This window comes from Hirundo rustica, chromosome 3 (genome assembly GCF_015227805.2).
Source record: "Hirundo rustica isolate bHirRus1 chromosome 3, bHirRus1.pri.v3, whole genome shotgun sequence".
In the NCBI taxonomy this organism is placed as follows: domain Eukaryota; kingdom Metazoa; phylum Chordata; class Aves; order Passeriformes; family Hirundinidae; genus Hirundo; species Hirundo rustica.
The window spans coordinates 95,824,916-95,849,926 of record NC_053452.1 but is presented as its reverse complement, the minus strand read 5'-3'; the positions used below and the strand labels follow the sequence as shown (position 1 = coordinate 95,849,926).

Genomic DNA, 25,011 nt, shown 5'->3' with positions numbered 1-25,011 from the left:
GCTTTTCAAGTCTGCCCAGGGCTGTCTCCCAAGGCCAGGAACTGGGCACTGCAGGGGAACCAGTCTGACAGGACCCTGGAGTCAGTGGAGAGGGAAAAAGAGAAAACTTGCAGATGAATAGTGTTTGGAGGCAGCAGTATCATAGGAAAACTATGTATTACAAAGACAATATGATATATCCCAGCACCAGGAGCAGGTCAGAAAGACCGGATAGGACTGCACGTCCGCTGTCTTGGCAGACATCAAACTCCAGCCTGCGGTGGGACTTGAGCTGGGTTAGACACTGCCTGTGTCGGGAGCAGACCCAGAGTACAAATAAAATAACGTGGAGAGGTTTTTTTTTTTAAGAAATTGAAGAGGGGTCTAGTTCTGGGAATCCTGGTAAGAGTCTCAGCTTCGAAACGCAGGAGAAAATGGGACTCTGGTACCAATTGCACCTGGCCTCCATGGCGTTGTTCCTCCGCCAGCAGACACCTGAATAAACCAGAGGCTCCGTCCGGGCAGCCTCCCCGCCGCCTCCCGCGGCGAGCAGGCGGTGCCGGGGGCCGCGGGCCCTCGGGGCTCCGGCCGGGGCGCTGCGCTGCGGCTCCTGCGGCAAAGCCCCCGGCCCTGCCTCACGCACGGCAGCGGCAGCGGCGCCGCCGCCCCGCTTACCCCCGCCACGGCTCCCCGGCCCCGCCTGGAGGTGAGGGAGGACCGGCGCCGCACGGGGGGAGCTTCGCCTCAGCGCGGGCAGGTGGGGCCGCTCCGCCGCCCGCCCCGCCTCAGCCCCGCGGGCCAGCGCGGCCACCCCCGCGGCGTTCCCGGCTCGGCCGCTGCCCCTCGCCGGGAGCCGCCGCCAGCGGCAACAGGTCCGTGCCCGCTCCTCCCTCCGCCTGCCGGGCGAACAAAGGGGCCGAGCGCGGCTCCGCGCCCGCCCGGCCCCTCCGCCAGCCCGGCCCCCGCTCTTCAGCCATTTGCCTCGCCTGGCATCGCGGCGCCGCTCCCACCCGCCTTCCCGGCCTCCCCCGCCCGCTCCCGCCGCCGGGCGAGGCGCCGGGGCCGCTGCGCTGCGGGAGCTGCCCCGGAGCGCTGCGGGGCTCGTCGGCCGCCGCCGAAAGGTGAGCGGGGAGGCAGCGGGACGGGAGCGGGGCCGGGGTCGCGGAGCCTCTAGGGAGGGCTGGTGCCGGTATCCGCCGATATCTGCCGATATCTGCGGTAAGGACCGCGACGTGGAGCCAGGGTAGCCGCCTGTGTGTGAGCGGGGTTGCTGGAGCGCTGTCAGGTTTAATCGTGCTCTTTTCTCTTTCCTGGCCCCCTTTAATCCACCTTCCCTGGGCAGCGGGAAGGCCGGGCATGTCCCCATATCCCTTCTCCATATGTCGCAGAGGAGCCAACCCTGATGCCTGCGTATTTTATTGTGGTGATTTTTTGCTGTTGTTTTTCTTTTGTTTGTTTGTTTGTTTGTTTGTTTTAATCCAGCTGACCTATTAAAAATCTAAGTGACTCTTTATACTAACGTTTAGGGATGTGTAACAGCAGGAGATTGCTTCCCGCTATAAATTCTTCATGGCGTGCTACCCCATCCTACTAAAAGCACACTCAAGCCCTCTGTGAACACACGCGTGCAGGATTTTGCGGGGTGGAAGATGCTTCAAAAAAACTTGTACTGAATTTAAGTAGGTAGGTTTTTATGTCTGGTGCTTTAAAGCAACAAAAAGCAGACTCTTGAACCCCAACTTGCATGTAGCACAGAAAATGATAGTATTAAATCCTATTGCCAACTTTTTTCGCTATCAAGAAAAAATAAACTCTTCTAGAAATAATAATATTCTGTAAAGCTTTTCCACAGCAATTAAGCCAAACAATAGAAAACTGGAGCAAAAAGCTAGGAAAAAAAAGTAGGGCAATAAAAAATAGAATAGCAATAAAATAGAACAATCCTTCTGTATGATCTGAGAAGCAAAACGGCTCTCTATTTTTTAGGGACTTAACCGTCTGTCTCACAAAAAGGAATTAAGTGGAATGTTTGTGGAAAATAGTAATTACATAGTCACTAGTATTGACAAAGCAATAGTTCCTCCCTTGTTTAACTGTTTGGCCCATCCTACTTGTTCTGTGTTCTCCTCTTCCCAGGACCCATCACACAGCATTTATTCTTTAATTAGGACATCCAGTGCATGCCAGGGGATGCTCTGGTCATCCACTGCTAATGACACTGTCTGATGAGAACCTGCCAAGAGCCAAGGACTGGTCCCATGCCTGCCCCAGCTCCTCTGTGCTCCGCAGGACTTGCTCCTGGCAGTGGTGCCCCTTGGAAGCTGGAGTTTGCAGGACTGCACCTTGATAATACCAAAAGGCTGGAATCCTTTAGTCTATAAATACTGTGTTTGCATCACTTTTCAATATAACAAATAGTCCAAAGAGATAGACAGACTTGAAATGTCAATAAATATTAGAGCACCATTATTTGGCAGGAACATTCAATGAAAGTCATTAACTGGCTTTACTATGGTAAAGCAGGATTATAGTATTTAGGGCTGGCCTAGGTTACCATAGAAATGACAATGTGGTGAGATGACTGCATCCAGATTCTACTTACCAGGGGTTTCAGGGTTCTGTAGTATCCTGTTGCAAGAGGATATTAGGGCCAGCTTACTGCTAAAGAAGAGTATAATAAAACATGAAAGGAAACCCTGCAATTTCTTTTAAGGTAGAATTAAACTTTTTTTTTTTTTAATATTTTATTTTTTTCTTGGTGGGATCCTTTGTAGAATTTGCAGGGATTTTTCTGTTTATCCCTGCTGACATTATACAGCACTGCAGTTGGGAGCCTGTTTCTTGCCTCTGAACAGAAGCAGAGAAGTCATTTTATACCACTTCACATTTTTGAAAATACCTATTTTAAAAATGAGCTCATTTTCATTGTTTTTTATCTCATTAGCCTTCTCAGGACGTGACATTTTTACTCCTGGTGTTTTATTTTTCAGTGAAATTGTCATCATCTATTGTTTCTGCTTCATGTTTGGTTTCAATGTTGTTTTGTCAGTGAGCAGGAATGATTAGTTCTCATTGAAGAAGAATTACTTTATAGCAGTTCAGGATTTGACAACCAGTTTAACCTGATGTGTGACTGAGTTCTCATTGAGCAGGAAGAGACCCTGCTCTTTCCCTAGCCTGGGCTATATGTTCCTGCCCGATTCCCTGTGCCAGAACTCTTCACCATGTGACAACACAGTGAATGGCCAGAGATTTTGCCTTCCTCCTGCAGTTAATTAAGCAAGCACTCAGTTTACACTGCAGATGTTGGCATTACAAGTGGGGCTAGTCCTGTGAACAGAGTGTTTAAATCTGTGTGTAACTCTCTGCAGGATCAGGACCAATTGGTTGGCAATGCTGCGCCCTTTCCTTCATCCTAAAATCCTCCTTGGATGCTAACTGGCAGTTTTAGCTTCAGAAGGATTACAAGACTGGGTCAGTATTGTATATGGGGGATTGAGTGTTAATGCAAAAAAGAGCTGTCTGGGTTTTCTTGTTCTGAACTAGAGATTTGGTACTACATTTCGCAGTTTCTTTATTATACCTCATCAGTGAAGATGGCAGGAATTCATGATTGGTTAAGTCAGTTTATTTAATGCAAAACAAGCATAAGAAAAAAATCCAGTGGTTCTACAGATTTTGCATTGTGTGTCAGGGGGAGAAGAAAGATGTGTCACATAAATGCTTTTCAGGTGTGATGCTTCAGAAGCTGCCATTGCTGTGCCTCTGGCTGAAAGAGACAGGTTGACAGCCTTTTTTAACCCACTCGGAAACACGCCAGAAACCACAATCATTCTATACAAATCAACGTATGTTGGTCAAGCAGCTTCCATGCTGTTAATGTTGTCTGTCACAACATGATTTGCATTAATTGAAGTTATTTTACATTTATGCATTCACAGATTAGCACCAACTCTTTTTTGTTTTTCTGGACACTGACTCATCCAGGAGTCCTTAAGGAGCTAGGTAAGTTTTGCATCTCAGTTTTGGATCTTTAACTGCTAGAAAGCTGCTGGACTTCTGAATCATTTCAAACTATCAACCTGTCAGAGTTATACAATAGTTTTGGGTTTTTTTTCTTGGAAGCAGTTCTGCTTTTTTCTCTTTTCCCCTTTCTTGTAAGTAGATTGAAAAAACAGGCCCTAAAGCTCTGGAAATGAACTATTATTTCTGCAACCCATATTTTAGGTGTTAAACAGTAAGAACTAAAAGCCAACCCTTTGTGATTGGAGTGGCATGTGAACAAAAAATATTCTGATTCCATCAGTCAAAGACAAATCCGTTCATGGGAGAGTTTTTCTCTTATCTTGTAGCTTCTTTCATCTTTCCTTTTACTGCAACTCTCTGCATTGCTTTAGTTAAAAAAAAAGCGACCGTTTACATTTGTCTGTACACTTGTGGTGGATTAACCCAGGCTGGATGCCACGTGCTATATTACTCCTCTCCTCAGCTGGACAGGGGAGAGAAAATAAAATGTAAGCCTTGTGGGTCAAGATAAGCACAGTGAGCTGTCACTCACCAGTTACTGTTACGAGCAAAACATAGTCGACTTAGGGAAATCAGAGTAGGATAATGAGAAATAAACCCAAATCTTAAAAACATCTTCCCACCATACTTCTCTTTTTCCCAGGCTTATCTTTACACTTGAATTCTTTACCTTTCCCCCTTCCCCAGTGATACAGGGGTACATGGACTGGGCATTGTGGTCGGTTCATCACATGTTGTCTCTGTTGCTCCTCCTTCCTCACAGTCTTCCCCTGCTCCAGTAAGGGATGTTCTCCACAGAATACTTGAGCATAAGTCCTTCCCATGGGCTGCTGTTCTTCACAAACTGCTTCAGCATGAGTCCCTCCCATTGGGTACAGTCCCTCGGGAGCAGACTGCTCCAGCATGGGTCCTCTGTGGGGTCACAAGTCAGCAAATCTGCTCCAGTGTGGGCTTCCCACAGGATCATGGTGTCCACAGCATCCACCTTGGTTCAGTGTGGGATCTTCCACACCTCTGCTCCACCATTAACCTCCATGGCCTGTAGGAGCACAACTGCCTTGCCATGGGCTGCACCATGGGCTGCAGGGGGATCTGCTGCAGTGCGTGGTGCACTTCCTCCCTCTCCTTCTGCACTGACTTTGGAGCCTGCAGAGTTACTTCTTTCACATATTCTCATTCCTGTCTTCTCTGGCTGCAGTTTGCTCCTGCACAGTAACCTTTTCCTCTTCTTAAGTCTGTCATCCCAGAGGCGCTACCACCATCACTGATGGGCTCTGCTCCGGCCGCTGGAGGCTCTGTCCTGGAGCTGGCTGGCACTGGCCTTATCAGACATGGGGAAGCTTTTGGCAGCTTCTCACAGAAGCCAATTCTGTAGCCCTCCCGCTGCCAAAACCTTGCTGTGCAAACCCAGTACAACAGCGTGAGAAATCCTGATGCTCATGAAGTTAATGGGAATTTTCTTTGATTACAGTGGGGTTGGGATTTAAAGTGATGTCAGACGCTGGCTTTATCAAAATTCTCTGTGAAACTTAAGTGGCAGTTTCTAGTTGCAGCCTACTAGCACAAGCCTTGTTCTCTTCAAAGCTGTGGAAGTGAGCAATACACAAACATACTTCTTTAATAACAATTGATAATTGAGTTTTGAAGTTTGGTTTCCACAGTAGATGCAGAAGTAGTAGAAGTAAATGTCATTTGAGTGTATTGTAGTGCAAGCTTTGGAGGTTGTCAATGTCATATGTCCCAAGAAAATTTAAATTTTGAAAATGAGGAAGAAGTCTGTTCATGTGCACCAATGTGATAAAATTCACTGGTGCTGCTGCTTGTTGTTCAGGATGAGGTCTGTACCACTCATTCTCTGTGATAGAAGACCTTTGAGACAGGGAAGAGAGTTGGAAGAATCTGATAGTCCAATATCTGAACAGTATTTCTGCCAAGACATTTTTCAGCCTTAGGGGAAATAAATACTTGGATTGTACTTCCAAAATCAGGCAGCCTTTCACGTGACAGTGGCTGAAACCCCTCAGTATCTGCTTTGAGGATATGTTGTTGTATATCTAAGATCTTTCCAGTCAGAAGCAACCAAAGTTTAGACTTGACTGAAACGTCAAAATCTCTAAATGGTCAGAACCACAAACCAGGACCCCTGAGTCTAAGCTTCTTCTCACATCTCTCAAATCATAACCATACACCCAAACATCTCTGTCTTGCATACTGATGTAAAAGTCTTACTTCTTACTCTGGGTCCTGGCTGTACAGCTCTGTCCAAATTGCAGACTAATAAATGCAGGGATAGCACTGTGACCTTTGAACATGCTGCATATTTAACTGCATGCATTAGCAATCCTTTATTCTGTAGCACTTGAAAATGAAAAACTTGAATCATAGATTAGTCAGAAATACTACAGTCTTTACTTCTACTCTGTGTCAAAAAGTCCAAAAGCAGATGGGAAGTCTTGTGATCATCATCACCTTTCATGGTTGTGTTGCCAGTCTGTATGTCTCTTCAGAAAGAGCAAGGATCATTTTGGGGAAGAGAGTTCCAAAGTGAAAAGCAGCATGTACATTTCTTCAAGGTATTCGGGATGATCTATTTGACACCTGCTTTTCCATCAAGGCCATTGGCCAAAACAGAGAAACTGAATAGATGTGAGATCAATGATCTGAGCAGAACAATGTTTTTGACCTAATTCATCCAGAAGTTACTGGCTTGGTACAGGAGTAAAATTCTTTGGTCTGTTCTTGCAGGAATAAGATTAGATAACCAGGCAATTTTTTCTGTCTCTTTAATTTAGGCACCTGTCTGCCTTGTTCAATGGAAAAAAAAAAATATAGTGGGATCTACTGAATTGCCTGCTCTAAATTCCTGATGTAAAAGTTGAGCTTAGTCAGAGAAGTCAGTGCCAGAGAAGCTTTGCCTAAACCCTCAGGCTCCGCATATGAAATTCACATTTTAGTAAAAAATGTTACACATCCGAGGCAGAAATTGTCAGGCCATGAAAATAAGGGTATTTTAATAGAAACATATTTTATTTCTGTCTCAGAATGGTCAGCTAGTGTTAGCTTCTACTAATGTAAACAGCATATGTTACACTCAATTTTCTCTTCTTTCCCTGTCTAGTTCCAATGATTACATAAGGTCATTTCATACTTTGTTAAGGCCTCAGTTGCATCATTGCTGCTAAAAGTAGCATCATTGCTGCTGTTTGGTGAAATCTGGGCTGACAGCCTACAGGTACTCTTTGTAGTAAAGGCCTGCCACAGAAGTACCTATGACTGCAGCATGTGTTTCTGCTTTGAGATCAGCAGAAGTGTTTTTGAATCCTAGCACAAGCCAGAATGGCTCAGATCTCCAGGCAATATAGCTGAGCCCTGACCCACTGAAGGCAATGGGAAGAAGTACAGAAACTTCACTTTTGGCAGAGAGCAGAACCCAGGATTCTTCTTCATCACCCTCAAAAACATATTTTAATTGTTTCTCTGAAAAGTAATACTGCTTTAGTCTGAAGGAGAGTAGCCCTTCTTTCATAGACCTGATGGTTTGGGCACTTGGTTGATATTCAGGGGTTTTAGTCTTGTCAGGCAAAGGAAGGGGCAGTGACAAGTTACCCATGGGGGTTGGTCAGAGCTTTAATTATTGTACAGAAAGGCAAAGTAGCAGCAAGGGTCAGTACTGCTATCTTTTAAAGTAATTTAGATTTATTTTGCAGACGATTCTGGGCTGAGACACCCAAAGCAAGAACTAAAGTCCCCTGACTGCATAAGCTGAGCACTTCATCACCATGGTCTTTTGTATTTTTCTACTGACTAACCCTTGGTAGCTCTCATGTGCTGATTTTTGAGGTTCCAAATCAGTTGGCATCCAGTTGTACCCACCTATGCATATGTGTGCAGAACCTGTGTGTATGCTCCAGATTTCATTCCAGGAGCTGGTTACAGGTAGGTGCAGCTCAGACACACAGTGTCTGTCTCTCTTGCAGGAGAACTGGGAGGTGCATCCCTCCCACAGATCAGTTCTGTGTGGGAATATGGCCCTATGTCTCTCCACCTTGGCCTGATTTTCATGATTTTCATGAGATAAATAAAAGAAGTCAAACTCCTGTGAGTCACCCAGTAGGTCATAGTTGTAGGACCAAGAGCAAAGTGTACCAACAGCATTTCTGCTGTGGTAGACAGAAGTCTGTGTAAGCTGATTCCTTTCCTTCTTTCAGATTAAGGCTGTCATGCTGGAGGTTTTGCTCTGCTATCTGATCTGGCTGTCTTAGGTCTCACATCTTTGCTGCAATGCCAGCTGCCAGATAAACCTGCCCTTAAAGTCAGCCTTTGCCATGTTCAGCGCTGTGGCAGGTCTCTCCATATTTGAATGCAGTCCTAAGTCTGTGTAGGGACAATGACTGCAGGAACCTGGAATTCTTGAAATCAAACTACCTGTAATGTAATTTTTAGTTGCAGCTAGAATGACTGTAAACCTTAAGTTTGAAGAAGTATCTGGGAAAGGAAACCATATATGATCTCCAAAAATGAGAAAGGTGCCATTCACCATGTATATAAAGGATCTCTGACTTTCTTAGCATTACACTTAATTTGTCAATTAATCAGTGAAACTGTTCAGTTTCTAAAAGTGGGGCATTTTCTTTTCTTAAGTACCAGATCTAGAATTTGTCTGGGAAAAAAAAAAAATTTCATTATTGCCTCCTCTAGGAGTTTTACTTTGTTTTCTGAGGTATAAGTCTCAGAAAAATGGGACTGCTAGCCTCCCTTTTAAGTCTGCTGTAACCTCTCAAATTTGGTCTTTCTCAAGCACAGTGGTGACATATTTTGGCAGATTTCTGGTGCTTTGGGCTTGTCAATCTGTATGTCCTTTCCATAATAATATAAAAAGTAAAATCCAGTTTTGTCTTAGAGCAGGAATTTAATTTCCTCCAAAAATGTTGCCCCATCTTCTGGATTAAATGCAGTACAGAGTAGGTGTGTTGGAAGAATGCAGTACATTTATGGAGATCAAGTGCTGTTCTGGAAGCAAAACCAAGTCTAACTCTACTTTGATTTTCAAAAATCTGTCTAAACTAATTTCCTGGTTTGCTTGACTTGGCTTCTCAGTGGATATTCTCCTCCTTCTTTGTTAGTACCAACATTGCCAAAGTGTTTGTAGAGACTTTGAATATGCTTGCAATTTGTTGACAATACAGTTTAATACTGAAAAGCATTTCTGCAGTCAACATTACCACATTACAATACATTACACACTAATGCTTAAATGAGGCTTTTAATCATCACAAGCTGATGCTTTGCTTCTAGTCATTGCTGGCAGTGGTGTACGGCAGTTTATGGAATTTAAGGTCAGAAAGGATTTCTAGATCAACTAGTCTGCTCCTGTCAAATTTTATTTACCCTTGCTTCCCAAGTGCCTTCCAGCAAGGCACATACTCAAGATCCCTTTCATCACATCAGAATAAGGATCTTCTCATGTCGGATGAAATGTCCACCTAGACCAGCATCATGCCTCCTGCATAAACCATAATCCAGTATTGACAGAAGTATGTAGCAGGATAAAAATATGTATTTCTCCATGGCATACTTCTTTGTCTTTGAATATTAATACCCTGGCAGTTTTCTTACTCAGGATCCTCCTAAGATGAATGTGCTTTTTGGGTTTTATTCTGTAGATTTCCTTGAGCCTATCCTTCACTCTCCCCATCAATTGTGGTTAATTTTAATTAACCACAATATGCTCTAACAGTCCTTTTTTTTTTTTTTTTTTTTTTTTTTTTTTTTATTTTTTTTTTCTTTTATTTTTTCTTTTTTTTTTTTTTTCCCAGTAGCATAAATCTTTTGCTTTGTTTACACTTACACTTATTTTGCTTAGGGTTTCTTCACCAGCCTAAGAAAGCCTTCAGCATGCAGAATTTTCATGTGCCTACACTTGTGCGCAGTCATCAAGTCACTGAGCAAACATACCAAGCCCTGAAGAAGTGTCAGCTCTGCATTTCTCAGGCTGACTAAGGCTTGCTGTACTAGTTCTCCAGGCTACTAGCATAGGCCATGTTTTCTCCAAAGCCATGTGGTATCACCTTTTTGCTTGGGAGCTGGTGTGCAGCATGGAGACAGAGTAAGCCTTTGGTTGCAAAAGGCTGTTCTGAGTCTCTCACTGAAGTGTTTTTTAGTTTGTTTTTTTTCCTTTTTAATGTCTCTGAAATAGTTTGGTACTCTTCTCTGTTCTCAAAATTTTGAAATGCTCCTTCCAAAATGTAAAGCCTTGAACATACGTGCTTCCATCCATTCAACCACCATGTTCCATTGCAAACCTACTAATGCTGTAGAGGAAAGGCAGCATTTTCCCTGTGGGTACTCTGTATTTCCCAGCACACACATTTAAGGACTGCATTCATCCTTTCAACTGTAGCACCACACTGGCATGTTTGGTACTGCTGTCAATTTAATGTGGTGTTAGCTGTGCCCAAATATGATGAAAGCAACCAAACTTCAGTTTATCACAGACATGACCACGTGCTCTCGTATCTAGGAGTGTAGCTGTGTGCCCATGTGTAGGATTAGCAGCAATTCTGCATAAAAAGTTTTGTTAGATACAGTATGGTGTTGGCATGCCATACTTATCTTTTGACCTGTAGTGCATTAGTGATAAGTACACCACATCAGCCCTGGAGTTTTTTGCCAAAGATATTGTAATCACTCCAAACTTGTTTCTGACTGATCTTTTTTTTGTTAGACTTCCTTTACTCCAGAGGATATTGGAGAGAACTTGCACTTAATCTTTGCTAGATTTTGCTTTTATAGGAGTGTTACTTCCTTTTTGCTGTGAGAAGCCCTGAGAGACACTACTCCTCCCTAACTATTTCTGAAGAGTCTAAACTGGAAGGAACTCAAAAAGATAATTTCCTTTTTAGAGAATGTTTGTCTCTATGGATATCACTGTTAGGAAACCTTTTCTCTGATGACTGTTTAGAACTTGTATATTTTTAGTTTAGATTTGTTAGCTATAATATCGATTTAATCAGGCTTTTGATAATATTTTTATTATGACTTATTTCCTCTCTCTCTTCCTCACTGCCCAGATACACACAACCTTTTCTTCCTCTGAGTTTCTGATGAGGACCTGCTGTCCACATGTTTCTTGTGTGGTCTGTAGTCATAAACTGCAGTTCTAAAATGTTTATTTTTCTTTGTCGTTGTATGAAAATGTTGTAGTTATGAGATGAAAACCAATTCATATCTTTATTACATACTGTCAAAAAATTACAGTACCTTGAGAGGTCAAAATTTGATCCACACTTGAGTGTGTAGGCAATACTATAAAAGCCATATATCCAACACTCAGGATTGTATGGTACCTAATTTTAAAAAAGGGAGAGAAAAAGCATTATTCTTCCTGCTGTTTTTCTTGAAGTGGCACATTGAAAGACGATTTTACATTTTTCTTACAAACAGTAGGTAGTTAATCAAGTGGTTAAGGTTTAGAGTTTAAATCTGTAATAGGATCCAAGCAGTGCAGGCCCTTTCAGAGAAATGGCATCATTGTGCTCCAAATGTTTTCCCCATCTACAAAGAGAATGACTTTTTGCTCTGAATTTCACAGATCTACTCAGTGACCAGGAGTGTTGTAGACTATAAGTATGAAAACTACTCTTACACTTGACTCTGCCTACACTTCACCCTAGCCAGTTCTACTTTTAAGTCATTGTTTAGTTTTTAAAATAAATATAAGGGATGTTTTTTCTCTTTTGATGATCCTGCCTCTTTGGACGCCTTAATCATCTCAATCAGATGACACCCCTATCCCAAGGGACTTCTCTACTGAAGTAAAAATTTGACAGTTCAGGTTTTTATAAAAACATTTTCTCTGGACTAAGATGGAGCAGAATGGCATTCTGTATTTTCTGAACTGGTAAGTCTCCTGCTTATGTAAATTAGAGTTGCCTATGGTAGGGAAAGCACTGCTTTTTTTTACCATGAGACTGAGTCAGAGCCGTTTCCATTTGTGAACTAGAGAGAAGTAACCCAATTCCTCCCACATGCACATATTCCCCAGAGAAAGTGGGTCTTGCTACAGGAGGTGGTTTGGATCAAAGGCTATTGGCACTGCACAAAAAAACGAGGAGAGAACAATTCAATACAAGCGTTTAATTGGATTTTATCAGAAGGACTGCCAAATGGATGCAATGCCAGGAAACTTTACCTGCAGCTCTTCTTTACAGTTTCTCTGTCAGAAAAACTGTGCTTTCTTATCTGTGCTGTTACTTGAGCAGTGTCTCACAGATTTGAGGTTGGGGCCACACATTCAGGATATTGTGTGTCATTGCCAAGTCTGTAAATACAGTTCATGTTTGTTGGCAGCTCCTCTGTCCATTAACATTACATCATCCCTAGACCAAACCCATGATAATGAAAACATTTTCAGACCAAGTAATTCAACTTCACTTAAAAGTCCCCAGTATAAAAGGTGACCTCAGTCCATAGAGTAACATGTACTCTCAATAGCTTGCTTGCTTTTCCAGGACCTATCCTGTTTGTGAGTTTTGAAAACATGTTAAAATCAAGTTTATTCTTCTGAATCATCACAGCTATCAAGTATCTTCTGCAGTTCTGTACTTTTTGATTATTCTCTGTTGCCAGAACAGCAGTATAACTCTTTGATCACTGTAGATAAAAAAAGAACAGGGAAGGAGTTCAGTATTGTATTTCCATCAGGCCCCTTCAGCATCTTCCTGTTTCGTACTAAATCCATCACCTTTTAACTCAGATCAGTCGTGTTGCTCAGTAATGGAAATGTTCCACAACTTCTCTGAATTGGTTTCTCAGCCTTTGCATCTTTGTGTAATTCTTGTGTTTTGCTTTCAGCTAGACAGAGGTGCTTAGATTTCCAGAGTGGTCAATGCTGTCATGGTCATTGCTGTCATTGACAAAATTCTCCAAACCCTCTTTCAGTTTTTCTAAATCTTCAGCTTTCCCATATAGTTCCTTGTTGCCTTAATTGTACTTTATGGTACTTTAAGTCCTTCTAATGCTCAGTATGAAATTCAGTGTATTCTTGGTAATTAGCTTTGGATATACCAGAGGATAATTTTCTTCAGAATTCTGCTGCTTACCATTAGCAAGCAATGCCATCAGTCCTTCCTTCTCCTTGTGATTCCTCACAAAGGGAATTGTAGTGGGTTAACACAAGTGTTTGTTACAAGCTTCTTTCTCAATAACATTTCAAATGTGTCAAATCATACTTCTAAACCAAGCAGATATTTGAATATGGGAAAAGGTATGATTACTGTGCTTAAGGAGGATATCACCCTTTTTTTTTTTTTTTCTTTTTTTTTTTTTTTTCCTATTAGCTGAGAAAGTTGATAAGTTTTTCTGGTTATTGTTTGAACTGCTTTGAAAATTCTAAATGTTCTAGATTTTCCAATGAAATTAGTTAGATTTTCCTTTGGGACATAACCCAAGAAATAAATTCCACCATAGAGAGATACTACTGGTATTAGAGTTGCTGGTTTTGACTTCTCACATTTAATCACCCATACTTGTAATTTTTGGTAGCATTCTCTTTCATTCTTCCTTTATAGTTTCAACTTGCAAAATCAAGCCATAGACCAAGAGTTTGAAACTGTCTGAAGCTACTCAATCCTTGTAGGGGGGGTACATAAATAGAAGTGAGAAGTGGTGTCAGAAGTGAGGTGTGTCAGGAATGGCCAGAATATTATCAGTTGCTCTGTGTACTGTTAAGGATGAAGACCATAATCACATCAACAGGGATGCTGCCCAGCTTATTAATGAGTCAGTACATCTTCCACAGACACACCGAGTGTGCACACACATCACTACATTTCTTCTTGTCTAGTTATAACCACAGAAAACTCAGGAAAGCTTGACCTACAGAGTTTGGGTTTGGACAGCAGGAAGTTGCCACTTAAGCTAGCCAAAGTTCATACAGCCATAGAAAGTTCCTAAGTGCCAATTTTTTAAACACTCAGATGAGGAATGCAAAGTTGGTGAAATCTACTCATTCTAGCAAGTTCTAAAATGCTGTTGTTATGGTCTGAAAGTCTCCAATACCCAGAAATCAAGCCTTAGCATTGATTCAGTCTTACTGAATGGGATCAAATGTACTAGAAAGTCCTTTATCAGGCAAGTGCACAAAATAAAAAGCCATGAGGGAAGACTGATACTAACATTTAAGTAAAGTTTGCATTGCAAGTATGGGCTTCTAGATTTCCAGTCTGTGTCAGCAGTTTCCAGACAATGTCACTTACCAATTATGCTTTCAGTACAAAAAATATTAAAAAGTTAGCTCTCCCTTTTGCTAATTTAACAGGGTAAACGAATCCTGTCTGCTGAAAGAAAGCTACCACAATGCATATTTTACATAGAAATGAGTGTTCCTTGAGGACTGTGAAAAAAACTGACAAAGGGGGTTTAATGGAAATTAATGACCTCCTTAAAAATAAAATCAGGGCTGCAGATACTTACTAAATTATATTAAGTACATTTAGACAATTTTTATGCGTCACTCATCAAAACTTAAACCAAGTTTTAATGCCTGGTTGTAAGTCTGGGAAATTCATAAACAAACAAGAGGAAAAGAAATGGCACTTCATTAAATTCTAAAAACCGTATTAGTGAAATGAAGGTACAACTGAGTGGTGATTGTGCTGACAGGGAGTAACCTACTTAAAGCCATGCCCTCCCTGTATCCTGCCTTTTCCCACAAGAGACTTCATGTTCTAATTATCTATTGTGAATTTTTTTCATTGCTTCTACTTTTTATTAACAGAAGCTATATATATTTGAATAAAGCCATGAAGCAATCTTTGTGAAGTCTGACACCTTGGTAATGCTTTACATTGTGCATATGCTGCTACACAAATGTGAGATTGCTCTTGTCCCAAGTACAGAAAAAAATACTTTCATGTGTTTTATAAACACTTAAGATTATTAGCATACTTATGGCATCTTTGATACCCTAGGTATATTATTAAAGGAGACATAACTTTAATGCTCCCAAACTTCTGACTAAACAGAGAATGTATCGATTTTAAAAATATTCATCTTTTTACACTTTGTTTTAAACAGGGGGAATGCATATGAGGAGCTCAGGAATGAAGATAATGAAGAGAACTTCCTGAAGGTCATGCAAAGGCAAATTTGGCTAGTGGGGAATCGCCTTCCAGAATAGACTGCAGCCTCAGCCTTCCACTGAAAGAGCTGCACAAGGTGAATATATTATGATAGTACTCCGAAGTATCTGCAGTTAGAGGAGATTTTCGCTCATCACCCACCGCGGTGTAGGGACCAGTTGTCCTGAAAAGGATTGCAGCGCCTGCAGACAGCTTAAAATTTCTGCAGGGCAACGGGAAATCCGAGAATTGCTTTTCAGGCTGTTGAGGTGCTCATCGGGGCGATCCCCCGTCCCACCAAAAGAGCTCAGGTTTTCGAGGGCTGAGCTAGCGCAGTTGGCCGCGGGGGCGGCCGAGCCGCAGGGTGGATCCCCCAGGGAAAGGAGAAGCGGCGGTTTAGCCCCGGAAACCAGCGAGGGTCTCGCCTGCGAGAGCGGCGGCCCCGAATACTAATCCTGAGGGTCGGGGAGGGAAAGCAGCCGCGGGGGAGCGGAGGAATTGCGGATGCTGAGCGCTGTTGGGTCTGTCCCGCAGGTGATGGCCGCGCCGCGGCGGCCGGCAGCGTTCCCCACGGACCAGGCGCGGCGCAGGTAGCGCGGCTCCATGGAGGGCAGCGGCGCGGCCCCGGAGGAGGAGGAGAGCGGGGCCGCCAACGGCGCTGCCAACGGCGCTCCCCCGCCGCCACCGCCGCCCACGCCGGCCGCCCCCTGCGGCTTCAGCTCCTCCCTCTGCTTCAGCGCCGCCGCTGCCGAGCCGCAGCCGCCCGCGGCCGGTGGCCGGGTGGTGCAGAGCCAGTGGGAGATCAACAACGCCGCCTGCCAGCCGGAGGAGGAGGATGAGGACGTGGTGGGGCCGCGGGACCGGCCGCCGGAGGAGCCCGACCTGGTGATCGAGGTGTCGGGCCGCCGCATTCGGGCGCACAAGTCGGTGCTGGCGGCCAAGAGTGACTATTTTCGTGCCCGCGCCTCACGGGACGTCCTGCGGGTGAAGGGGGTGAGCTACGGGGCGCTGCGGCTGCTCATCGACTACGTGTACACGGCCCGCATGGGCGAGGTGAGGCACGACAACCTGGCCGAGGTGGTGAGCGGCGCCCGCGTCCTCCAGATGCCCTGTGCTCTGCACTGTGCCGCCGAGGCCATGCGCGCCCAGCTCTGCCTCGGCAACTGCTACCAGCTCCTCTGCCTGGCCAAGAAGCAGCGGCTGGCAGAGCTGCGGGAGGCTGCCTATCGCTTCATGAGCGACCACTACCTGGAGGTGCTGCGGGAGCCCAGCGTTTACGGCCGCCTCAGCGGCGCCGAGCGGGACCTCATCCTGCAGCAGCGCATGGATGCCGGCCGGCCCTGCTTGCTGGTGGCCGAGGTCAGCGACGCCTTCGAGCGGCCGGGTGGTGGCAGCCGGCCGCAGAGCCGCGAGAGCAGTCGGCCGCAGAGTCCCTCCTCCGTGGTGTCGCTGGAGGAGAGTGGCTCCCTCATTCACTGCTACCAGGAGTCCAGCGGCGAGTGGAGGGTGCTGACGCGCCTGCCCGAGGAGGCCAACGCCAAGGGCTGCGCCATGTGTGTCCTCCACAACTACCTCTTCCTAGCGGGTGGCATTGTGACAGGGCCGCTGGGCAGCGAACCCAGGGCCCGCCTTTCCGACAAGGTCTTCTGCTACAACCCCCTGACCGACACCTGGAGCCAGGTGCGGCCGCTGGCTCAGCCCCGCTCGCAGCTCAAGCTGCTGGCCCTGGATGGTTACCTCTATGCTGTGGGCGGTGAGTGCCTCTTCACTGTGGAAAGATACGACCCGCGGGCCGACCGCTGGAGCCCTGTGGCGCCCCTGCCCAAGGGTGCCTTCGCTGTGGCTCACGAGGCCACCACTTGCAACGGGGAGATCTATGTGTCAGGAGGCTCCCTCTTCTACCGCCTGCTCAAATACGACCCCAAGCGTGACGAGTGGCAGGAGTGCCCTTACAACAGCAGCCGCCGGCGCTCTGCTGACATGGTGGCCTTCAAGAACTTCATCTACCGCTTTGATGTGAGCAGTGGCCGTGGCGGGGAGCAGGGCCCAGGCGGCGGCACGAGCGGCGGTGTTGAAGTTTTCCGGTACAACACGGTGGCCAAGTGCTGGAGCCAGTGCGCCAGCCTGCGGCCCAGCGCTGGCCCCATCCAGCCCTTCCGCTGCGCGCCCTTGGGCAACACCATCTACTGCGTCAACCGGACCGGCACCCTTCGCTTCAGCCTAGCCCAGGACGGTGAGGTGGAAGCAGATGGTGGGCTCAAGGGCACCTTTGACGGGGAGCTTCTTAAAGCTCCCTTGGACGCCAAGGGTGTCCTCCTACCCTTCGTGCTTACCCTGCCTGAGAGGCTGGACAAAACGGGGGACCAGGAGGGCTCCCTCCCACTGTAAGGTGGCCAGCCTGGCTCTGGCTTCCTGGGAGGGGAGTTGGGTTGCACGAACTCCCGTCTGCAGAGGACACCCTCTGTGTTGTGTCTGCAGAGGAAAGGGACTTCCTCCTCTCTGCTCTCAAGATGTTGAGCTGGTTTTAACTCAGTTGTAACTCTTCTCATGTTTGCTGTGCTTTGTGGGAAAAGCCAAGCACACAAAAGTGAAAGCTGCTATAAAGGATAATCTCTGGATTATGTTTGTGCCAATCCCCAATCTGAGAAAAATGTTTTTACACCTGGATTTCTAAAATATTTGTGACGACAGTGTCATAATGGAATGTTAGTGTTCGTTGTGTGTTTACACATAGTTGCAATCTGGGCTGGAGATTTTTGTGTCATTTGTGGTTTTTTCCCCTCTAGGATGATACTGAGGGATAAACATTGCTGGCAGCATAGTTTAGATGCATTTGTTTTCATGTTAAACCAACTATTTCCTATGTTTAAAAAGTATAGGAAGAACATCTCCATCACAGCCTTTCATTTCTGGTGCAATAGATGGTTTAAGGAAGCTGTGTCACTGTAGTAGTCCCAGGAATTTCAACCACAGATGATTTAACAGATACCAAGCTTAATGTTTTAAGTAACACAAATGTGTGCCACATGTTTTACTTGGAATGAAAAGAAAAAAAAAAGGTCAAGTTACCTTTTTAAAATGTGGCATTTTATGGTAGAATACATTTGAAAAAGGCAGTGGTTTCTGTATGAAAATATACTGTTTAGTTACTTTTTTTGATCAGAGATCTTAAATTAAAAATTAGCTGAAGCTGTTCAGACTGCAACCAGTTGACATGACCATGTATGCCACTAGAGCTGGGGAAAAACTTTGTTCTTCGTATGCTCTTTAATTGACTGCAGGTCAAGGAAGGTTAACCTAAACCAACCTGTGGCAAACAGCCTTTCCCCCTTATTTCAAGACCATCAGAAGAGGACATGGAAAATAGGAATGTGCTACACATGTTGATTATATTGTGCATTAGCATGATGTTAATTCCTTATCTTTTGATTGAGAGACTGCTTTATTTATTTTGAACTAATGATTGCTGTAATCAATAAGTCCTTGTTAATTGCAGTACATGCTGATGGCGTACGCTGTCGTCGTGATTCTAAATGGCCAAGAGTGCTGTTTGTGGGGCAGCATCCAAATGAGGCAGAACCATACAAAACTTCTTCCTGCCTGTGGAAAGTTGGAGTACACTTTTTTTGTTGGAGCACAATGTTTGTCATGTTATTCAGATCTGGAAAACGTAAAATGTCTGCACAGACGGACTATATTGATAAGGGCACATGCATTTATTTTATACATTTTATATGTTAAAAAAAATCAATAGGCAAAGCAAATGTTTTAGCTTTATGGTAAATCACTGAGAAACCTTTTCTGAACAAAGAACCTGTGTTTTTGCTGGTACATTGCTGTATATTCAGCATGGAACTCGCATGGACTGTGGAAAAGAACTGTTTATACTCAAAGCTCTAGTATAGATTCATATTTTAGAAAGGTATAGGGACCTTGCATCAAAAAAAGCAGATATTTTTATGTTTTATTAAGATGTTTTTGTTAAACGGGACTTTAGCATTCTTACACATAATTGCTAGTTCCAAAGGAAGGCAGCAGGCTCTGTCCTACGAGACACCATCTGTACAAAGAAGAATAGGAAACTTCATAGATAACTTCTTTTCCTTTCCTTTAATGTTTGGGGTTTTTTTCCTCTTCTCGTTGTTGCACAAGGTTTTAATGCAGCTGATCTGGTTAGTCATTCTGTAGAAAACAGTGGTCCAGTCCTAGAAGTTCTTAGCCAAGCGAGGCTGTTCCCTAGTGAGCTAATTAAAGCATCAGCCAGACAGGAGCTGTAGGCCTGTGGAGTGTGACATTTATCTTAGCCTCAGTACAGGTTGGTGCAGTGGAATTTAACATCCTTCGCAGAATATTTGATTTAATTCTCAGATGAGAATCCTTGGAAATATTGACTCTAAATTAAATTACAGCGTTGTAGCTTGAGCAGGAAAGAAGAATTACATGTTTGCTTTCAGCATAATTTTTATGTTAACTGTAGAAAGTATTTCAAGCTGTGTAGTGCAATGCTTAGGTGCATACTTAAACTAGAGATGCAAGTGCTAGGCCAGCTCTTGAAATAGTAGCACCACCAGGAACAAACAAAAGGAAATGTATGTTTTATCTTGCAATGCAACGCAATTTCATAGTTCAAAGACTTACGTAGTATAGTTCTTATACTACAGCATAGTGAGGTATCAAGCCAGGTTTTGCATTCCTATTAATTAAGCACTTCCATTCTGCTAATGCATGAAAATGCTTCTAAATGAGTTTTGGGAAGTTTCCATGATTTGAGATGTGACAGTAATCCACAAACTTTTGGGATAGAATGAACCGTATCCTTTCTTCCAATATTTATTGCTGTACACTGTGAAGAAATACATTTGGAACTAAGTTCTACAGTAATAAGTGTTCAGCAAACCTGCGGTGGTTTGTGTTTTTGCTAGCTCCTGTTTTTAAAAGAAGTTGAATCAAGCGCTTACCTGCTTTCACTGTTTACACAGTGTCAGTGGGGAGTCTGGGCTTCATTAGTAGCTGTCTATCAAACGTGTTTCCTTTGTACACTGCATAGTCACAGCCTGTGATTAACAACAGAGGCATGTTTCTAGCCAGATTTCCTACTCTGTGGCCTCTGCTTCCTCCCTGGCAGGCCTGAGGCAGGTTTGCTGAGAATTGTTTTTTTCCCCCAATTATATCTTCACAAAGAAATGCCCCCTACCAAACTTTGGTACTAAAACCAGAATTTAGATAGTCTTCAGGCATTTAAAGACTGAAATTGTCATTTTGGAACCCTACTGTTTTACTTAAACCTAGCAACAACTATTTCTTTTACATGTGGAGCTGCTGAGCAGTTCCCCTCCACCCATTTGGAAATGCTCAGAGCAGTTCCAAACCTACCTACCAAGTGGGATATCCAGAAACCACTGATGTAATAGGGTTTAATTTAGGTACAAACCAAAGGGCTAGGCCACCCTCGAGTTGTGTTCGCATATGTTTTGCTTTTAAAACAGCCATTTTATATAGAGTAGCCTGAAGTCTACCGTATTTGCATAGGAACATGGAGAGCTGTGTGTGCTTTCTTAGCCTGCAAGCATTCAGTCCGTGTCTCCCACCCTCTGGTTGTCAATGGACTAAAGGAACTCTTGGAGCTAGTCCATATTTATGCATTTTGCATTGTGTGTTAATTGGCTGAAAGTCTCACAAATCATCAAGGTAGTCATCCTCAGAATGATCTGAGACTAACTAGAGGGACACAGTCTGCCCTGCTGTCTTTCTTCCCCCTGAATTTTACAGTCCTCTTATTTTAATGGGACACGGAGGAGATAGTTGCCCTAATTTTTCAGGGAGTAATTTTTCCTCTGTAGACTGCTCCCGTTTTGAAGGTCGTCTGCTAGAGAATTTAGGCTTGAATTCCCCTAAGCTGAGTAAGGACTGTATTGGGGCCTTGCACTGTGTTTGTGTGTGTGTGTGCACACGCCTGTGCTCTCAAATCTTGATAGCTGTTCAGGAGAAGTACATTGGGACCACCTCCTGTGGCTCTTTCTCAGGGGTGAGCTTCATGCAAATCCTCCAAAAGCACACATAGGCTCATGTACATTGAGTTCTGGGTAGATTCCAGGCCTCACCTCCTAGATGGGTAATTCAACATAGATTTAGTACAAGTTGCTACAGCTGGGCAAGTTTTCTTTGGAAAGCTTTTGCAGACAGGCTCTGTGTCTTGAGTTACCAGTCTGAGGTGGGCTACTCCATGCACTGTACTGGGAGGCCAAACAGGTAATTTGGATTCTTCTCAGAGGTACTACCTTAGTAAAGAGGCATTGCAGTACCTAACAGTGAAATGCCTAAAGCCTTCCTTGAATCTAAAACTAAATCCCTATTTCAATAAAGAAATGCTGTTAACAGATGAAATTTTACTGTTTCTATTAACTGGTTCCATAAAATATAAATCTTAATTGCAGCAAAAGCATGTGTACAAATTCTATTAACACTTGAAACTAAGTAAAAAAATAATTGGCAAAAGAATAACCCTGTTTGAACAAAACTGGGGCTGTTAAGCAACATGGGGAGGATGTTAGTCATACCCTAGTAATGACTGAAATTGTGCAGTTGCTGATGTAAATTCTGTCCACAGAAAGATTCTTTGTAAATAAATACCTGGTAAAACATAAAGTGCTAAAAGAATAAATTACTCACATGAAAGCCATACCTCTCCTGTGCTGTTTGATTGGCACTCAGAGTGCTGTATCCCAATTACCACTATTCATGAGTGACTATTGCTTTTCCTGATTTACATCGTGTATTCCATTGACTGCCCCATAGATATGTTAGTCTTCATTGTCACAAAGCTTAACAGTGGTGCTGGTGCTTTGTGTCTGGACTGATATGTAGTGTTTTCTCCTGGAATGAATCCAGATCTAGAGAGAATCCCATCTTTGGGCTTTTTTTTTTTTTTTTTTTTCCCCAGTAGCATTGCTCCTGGAAAAATTAAGAAAACACAGAAGGGGAAATGGTAGTACTGTTGAGCAGTCATAATAGAAAACATTTTATAAATTTCTCTTTTTTCTGCTGTTATTTTGCATACCAGATTGGTGCTGGTTTAACAGAACAGCTCTGCTTGGCTATTACCAATAGTATGAGTCTGAGAACTATTGTAGCAAAGTGTGTTCTTACCTATTTGCTGCCTCAGCTCCTCCTCTGAGGTAATGTAGTGCAAGTTTGTAACAGTTCCATGCATTTACTAGGTTACTGGAACTGTTCTGACGTTATGTTACGGCTACCAAAAGCAGAGATTGACACACAAGCTCAGTAAAATTGTGCGCTCAGAATATGTAATCGCATACTTTTCATTTGTTTTGGCCTGCTGAATGCTGAGAGCTGCTGGAATGAACCCAATGGTATTAGGAATCAGCAGGAGTGCTGGTTTTAGCTTGGGTTGAGTTAATTTTCTTCACAGTAGCTGGTATGGGGCTGTGTTTGGGATTTGTGCTGAAAAGAGTGCTGATAATAGAGATATTTTCATTGTTACTGAGCAGTGCTCACACTGAGCCAAAGCCTTTTCTGCTCCTCACCCCACCCCACCAAAGAGGAGGCTGGTGGTGCACAAGGGCTTTGGGGGGGACACATCTGGGACAGCTGACCCCATCTGACCACAGAGATATTGTAGACCATTTGTTATGCTCAGCATATAAAGTTGGGGGACGAAGAAGGAAAGGAGGACATTTGGAGTGATGGTGTTTTTCTTCCTAAGTCATCTCTATGTGTTGGAGCCCTGCTTTCCTGGGGTGGCTGAACACCTGCCTGCCTATGGGAAGCAGTGAATTAATTTCTTGTTCTGCTTTGCTTGCAGGTGCAGCTTTTGGGTTGGTTATTAAGCTGTCTTTATTTCAACCCATGAGTTTTTTCACTGTCCTGATTGTCTCCCCCAAATCACTGGGAGGAGTGAGTGAGTGGCTGTGTGGGGCTGAGCCACTGGCTGGGGTTAAACTGAAACAACAGGCTATTTTGGAGACTAACTTTCATGAATTTCTCAAAGGAAAGAAATGGGATTGAGGGATAGAAGGGAAGAGATGAATTCAGAGTCACAAGTACCTACTGTATATCCAGTTGAAACAAATAGCAGGGAAGGGAAACCACAGTTGGTACTTGAGACAGTGATGACTATAGGGCCAGGATTTTTCAAGTATTTCTTAAACAGGCTGGGTTTTTGCCAATTATATTGCTAGTCTTACCATTTTGCACCTGCAATGCTTCTCAAACCACCACAGTGTTTAGTAAGCTACCTTTTGCAGGAGTATGTTGCTTTGCTTTTACATCTTAGTGGATAAACCCTCGACAAATTTGTGAAATCATGAAATAGCAATGTCAATGCTGCCACTTTCAACAGATTAACTAATGCAAGTTCTTTAGACACTGTTCACAGTTCAGGTGAATTATATGTGTAACTGATGTATTAATAGTTTCATTTTTGAAGCATATATAGGTAAAGCTTTTTATGTACTCCCAGTTTATGTTGTAATGAAATAAATATTTCAAAAAAAGCTTATGTTCCCCATTAGGGATCTCTGGGTAATTGTTGTTTTTTTCTTTGTTATCCATCCAGTCACTAAATGGTATTATATTTTTTCTTACAAAGCAAAGACAAAATTATATGAATTATCACACAGGTAAATATTTAGGAAATGTTTATAAGGCTAAGCAAAAAATAAAAAGAATATTTTCATTTCACAGTGCCCTAGGTGTTTGGAACTTGAAATATTCTCCAGTGAAAGCATTTTCCTAAGTGCAGATTAGCATATACTCCAGTTAACTTTTATTTCCTTTTTTTCTTTTTGTTTGTCAGTATGTTAAAGTGCATTATTCATTTATTGAAGTTAGGTGTAGGATTTTCCAGAATACTCTCCTGTATTATGTCACACATGCAGTTGCTGCAGTAGATTTACAGCAGCATAAGTAAAAAGAGAATCAACCACAATTTAAATTCCCTACTTGGTCTCCTGTTTATTTTCTCATCAGATATTTTGCTTGACATGAAGTCATATGACATGTTTGAAAACTCCAGTATTCATAAACTACGTGGGATTGGACTTGCTGTAATTACTGTTATTTCCTTATCTGTTGCAACATTCAAGCTTTCTTACATTTTCTTAAGAAGGGCTAAATTCTGCTGCTTATTAAACCAGGGTAAGTCTGGAGTAGCTCAACCAAACATCATAGATTACCAGATTTTTTTTTCCATTCAGCCCTAGAGTTTTGAGTCTGTTATAAAATCACTGGGGACCTCCTTTGGAAAACAAAAAGAAAAGTTCTTACTAAATAAGACTTAAGTGATCAGTCGCTTGAATGTGTTTTGAGGTTTTTTTCCTTCACTAGAATATAAATTTTTTAACTAATTTTTCTCTGTGTTGTGAACTACACATTGGGAAGTTTTGTGTCAATGAAGTTTTGTCTCAAGTATATACTCCTGTTTGATTCACTGAACATTTTGTATCTACATTTCTCAGGATGCTTAGGCCCCAGGCACAATCTTCAGGTGTAGTCTGGTAAATTATGTGGCTAGGTCCAGTAACCTGTGCCGTGATTAATTTTGCAGTTCTGAAATGCTAAACCAAACAATTGTAGTACAAAGGATTTGTATTTCAAAGATCTCTCAGTTTGGGCACACAAAATCCCCTGTTGTTAGCTGTTTCCAGGTATAACACATTACTTTTGTCCACGTATTAAAAATTCACAGTAAGTTTTCATATAAAAAACATCTGCAAGCAGATGGTGTTGACTTGGATTTGCCTGAAGGCAGAGAAGTCTTGCTGGAAAGACAGATCTTTAGTTGCTAGACTATGCAAATAGGGAAGTCACATATAGCTGTGAACTCCCATGTCATACTGAGTAATTTTCAAGTGAACAACAACGTCAT

The 25,011-nt window shown here is 43.3% G+C and overlaps 1 protein-coding gene across 8 annotated transcripts; it reads left to right on the top strand.

Annotated features, from left to right (window-relative positions):
• Positions 1 to 1,026: 1,026 nt before the first annotated feature.
• On the top strand, positions 1,027 to 23,643 carry KBTBD11 (kelch repeat and BTB domain containing 11). Of its 8 annotated transcripts, XM_040059852.2 has the most exons (6): positions 1,027 to 1,100; positions 1,506 to 1,662; positions 3,351 to 3,453; positions 3,921 to 3,984; positions 15,082 to 15,222; positions 15,660 to 23,643. In XM_040059852.2, exon 6 carries the CDS (start codon positions 15,729 to 15,731, stop codon positions 17,511 to 17,513), a length of 1,785 nt encoding a protein of 594 aa, XP_039915786.1. In that variant the 5' UTR covers positions 1,027 to 1,100; positions 1,506 to 1,662; positions 3,351 to 3,453; positions 3,921 to 3,984; positions 15,082 to 15,222; positions 15,660 to 15,728; the 3' UTR covers positions 17,514 to 23,643. The 8 variants fall into 8 exon arrangements, with proteins under 8 accessions (XP_039915786.1, XP_039915790.1, XP_039915792.1 ...); XM_040059856.2 differs by lacking the exon at positions 3,351 to 3,453; XM_040059858.2 differs by lacking the exon at positions 3,921 to 3,984.
• The last annotated feature ends 1,368 nt before the right edge of the window (positions 23,644 to 25,011 follow it).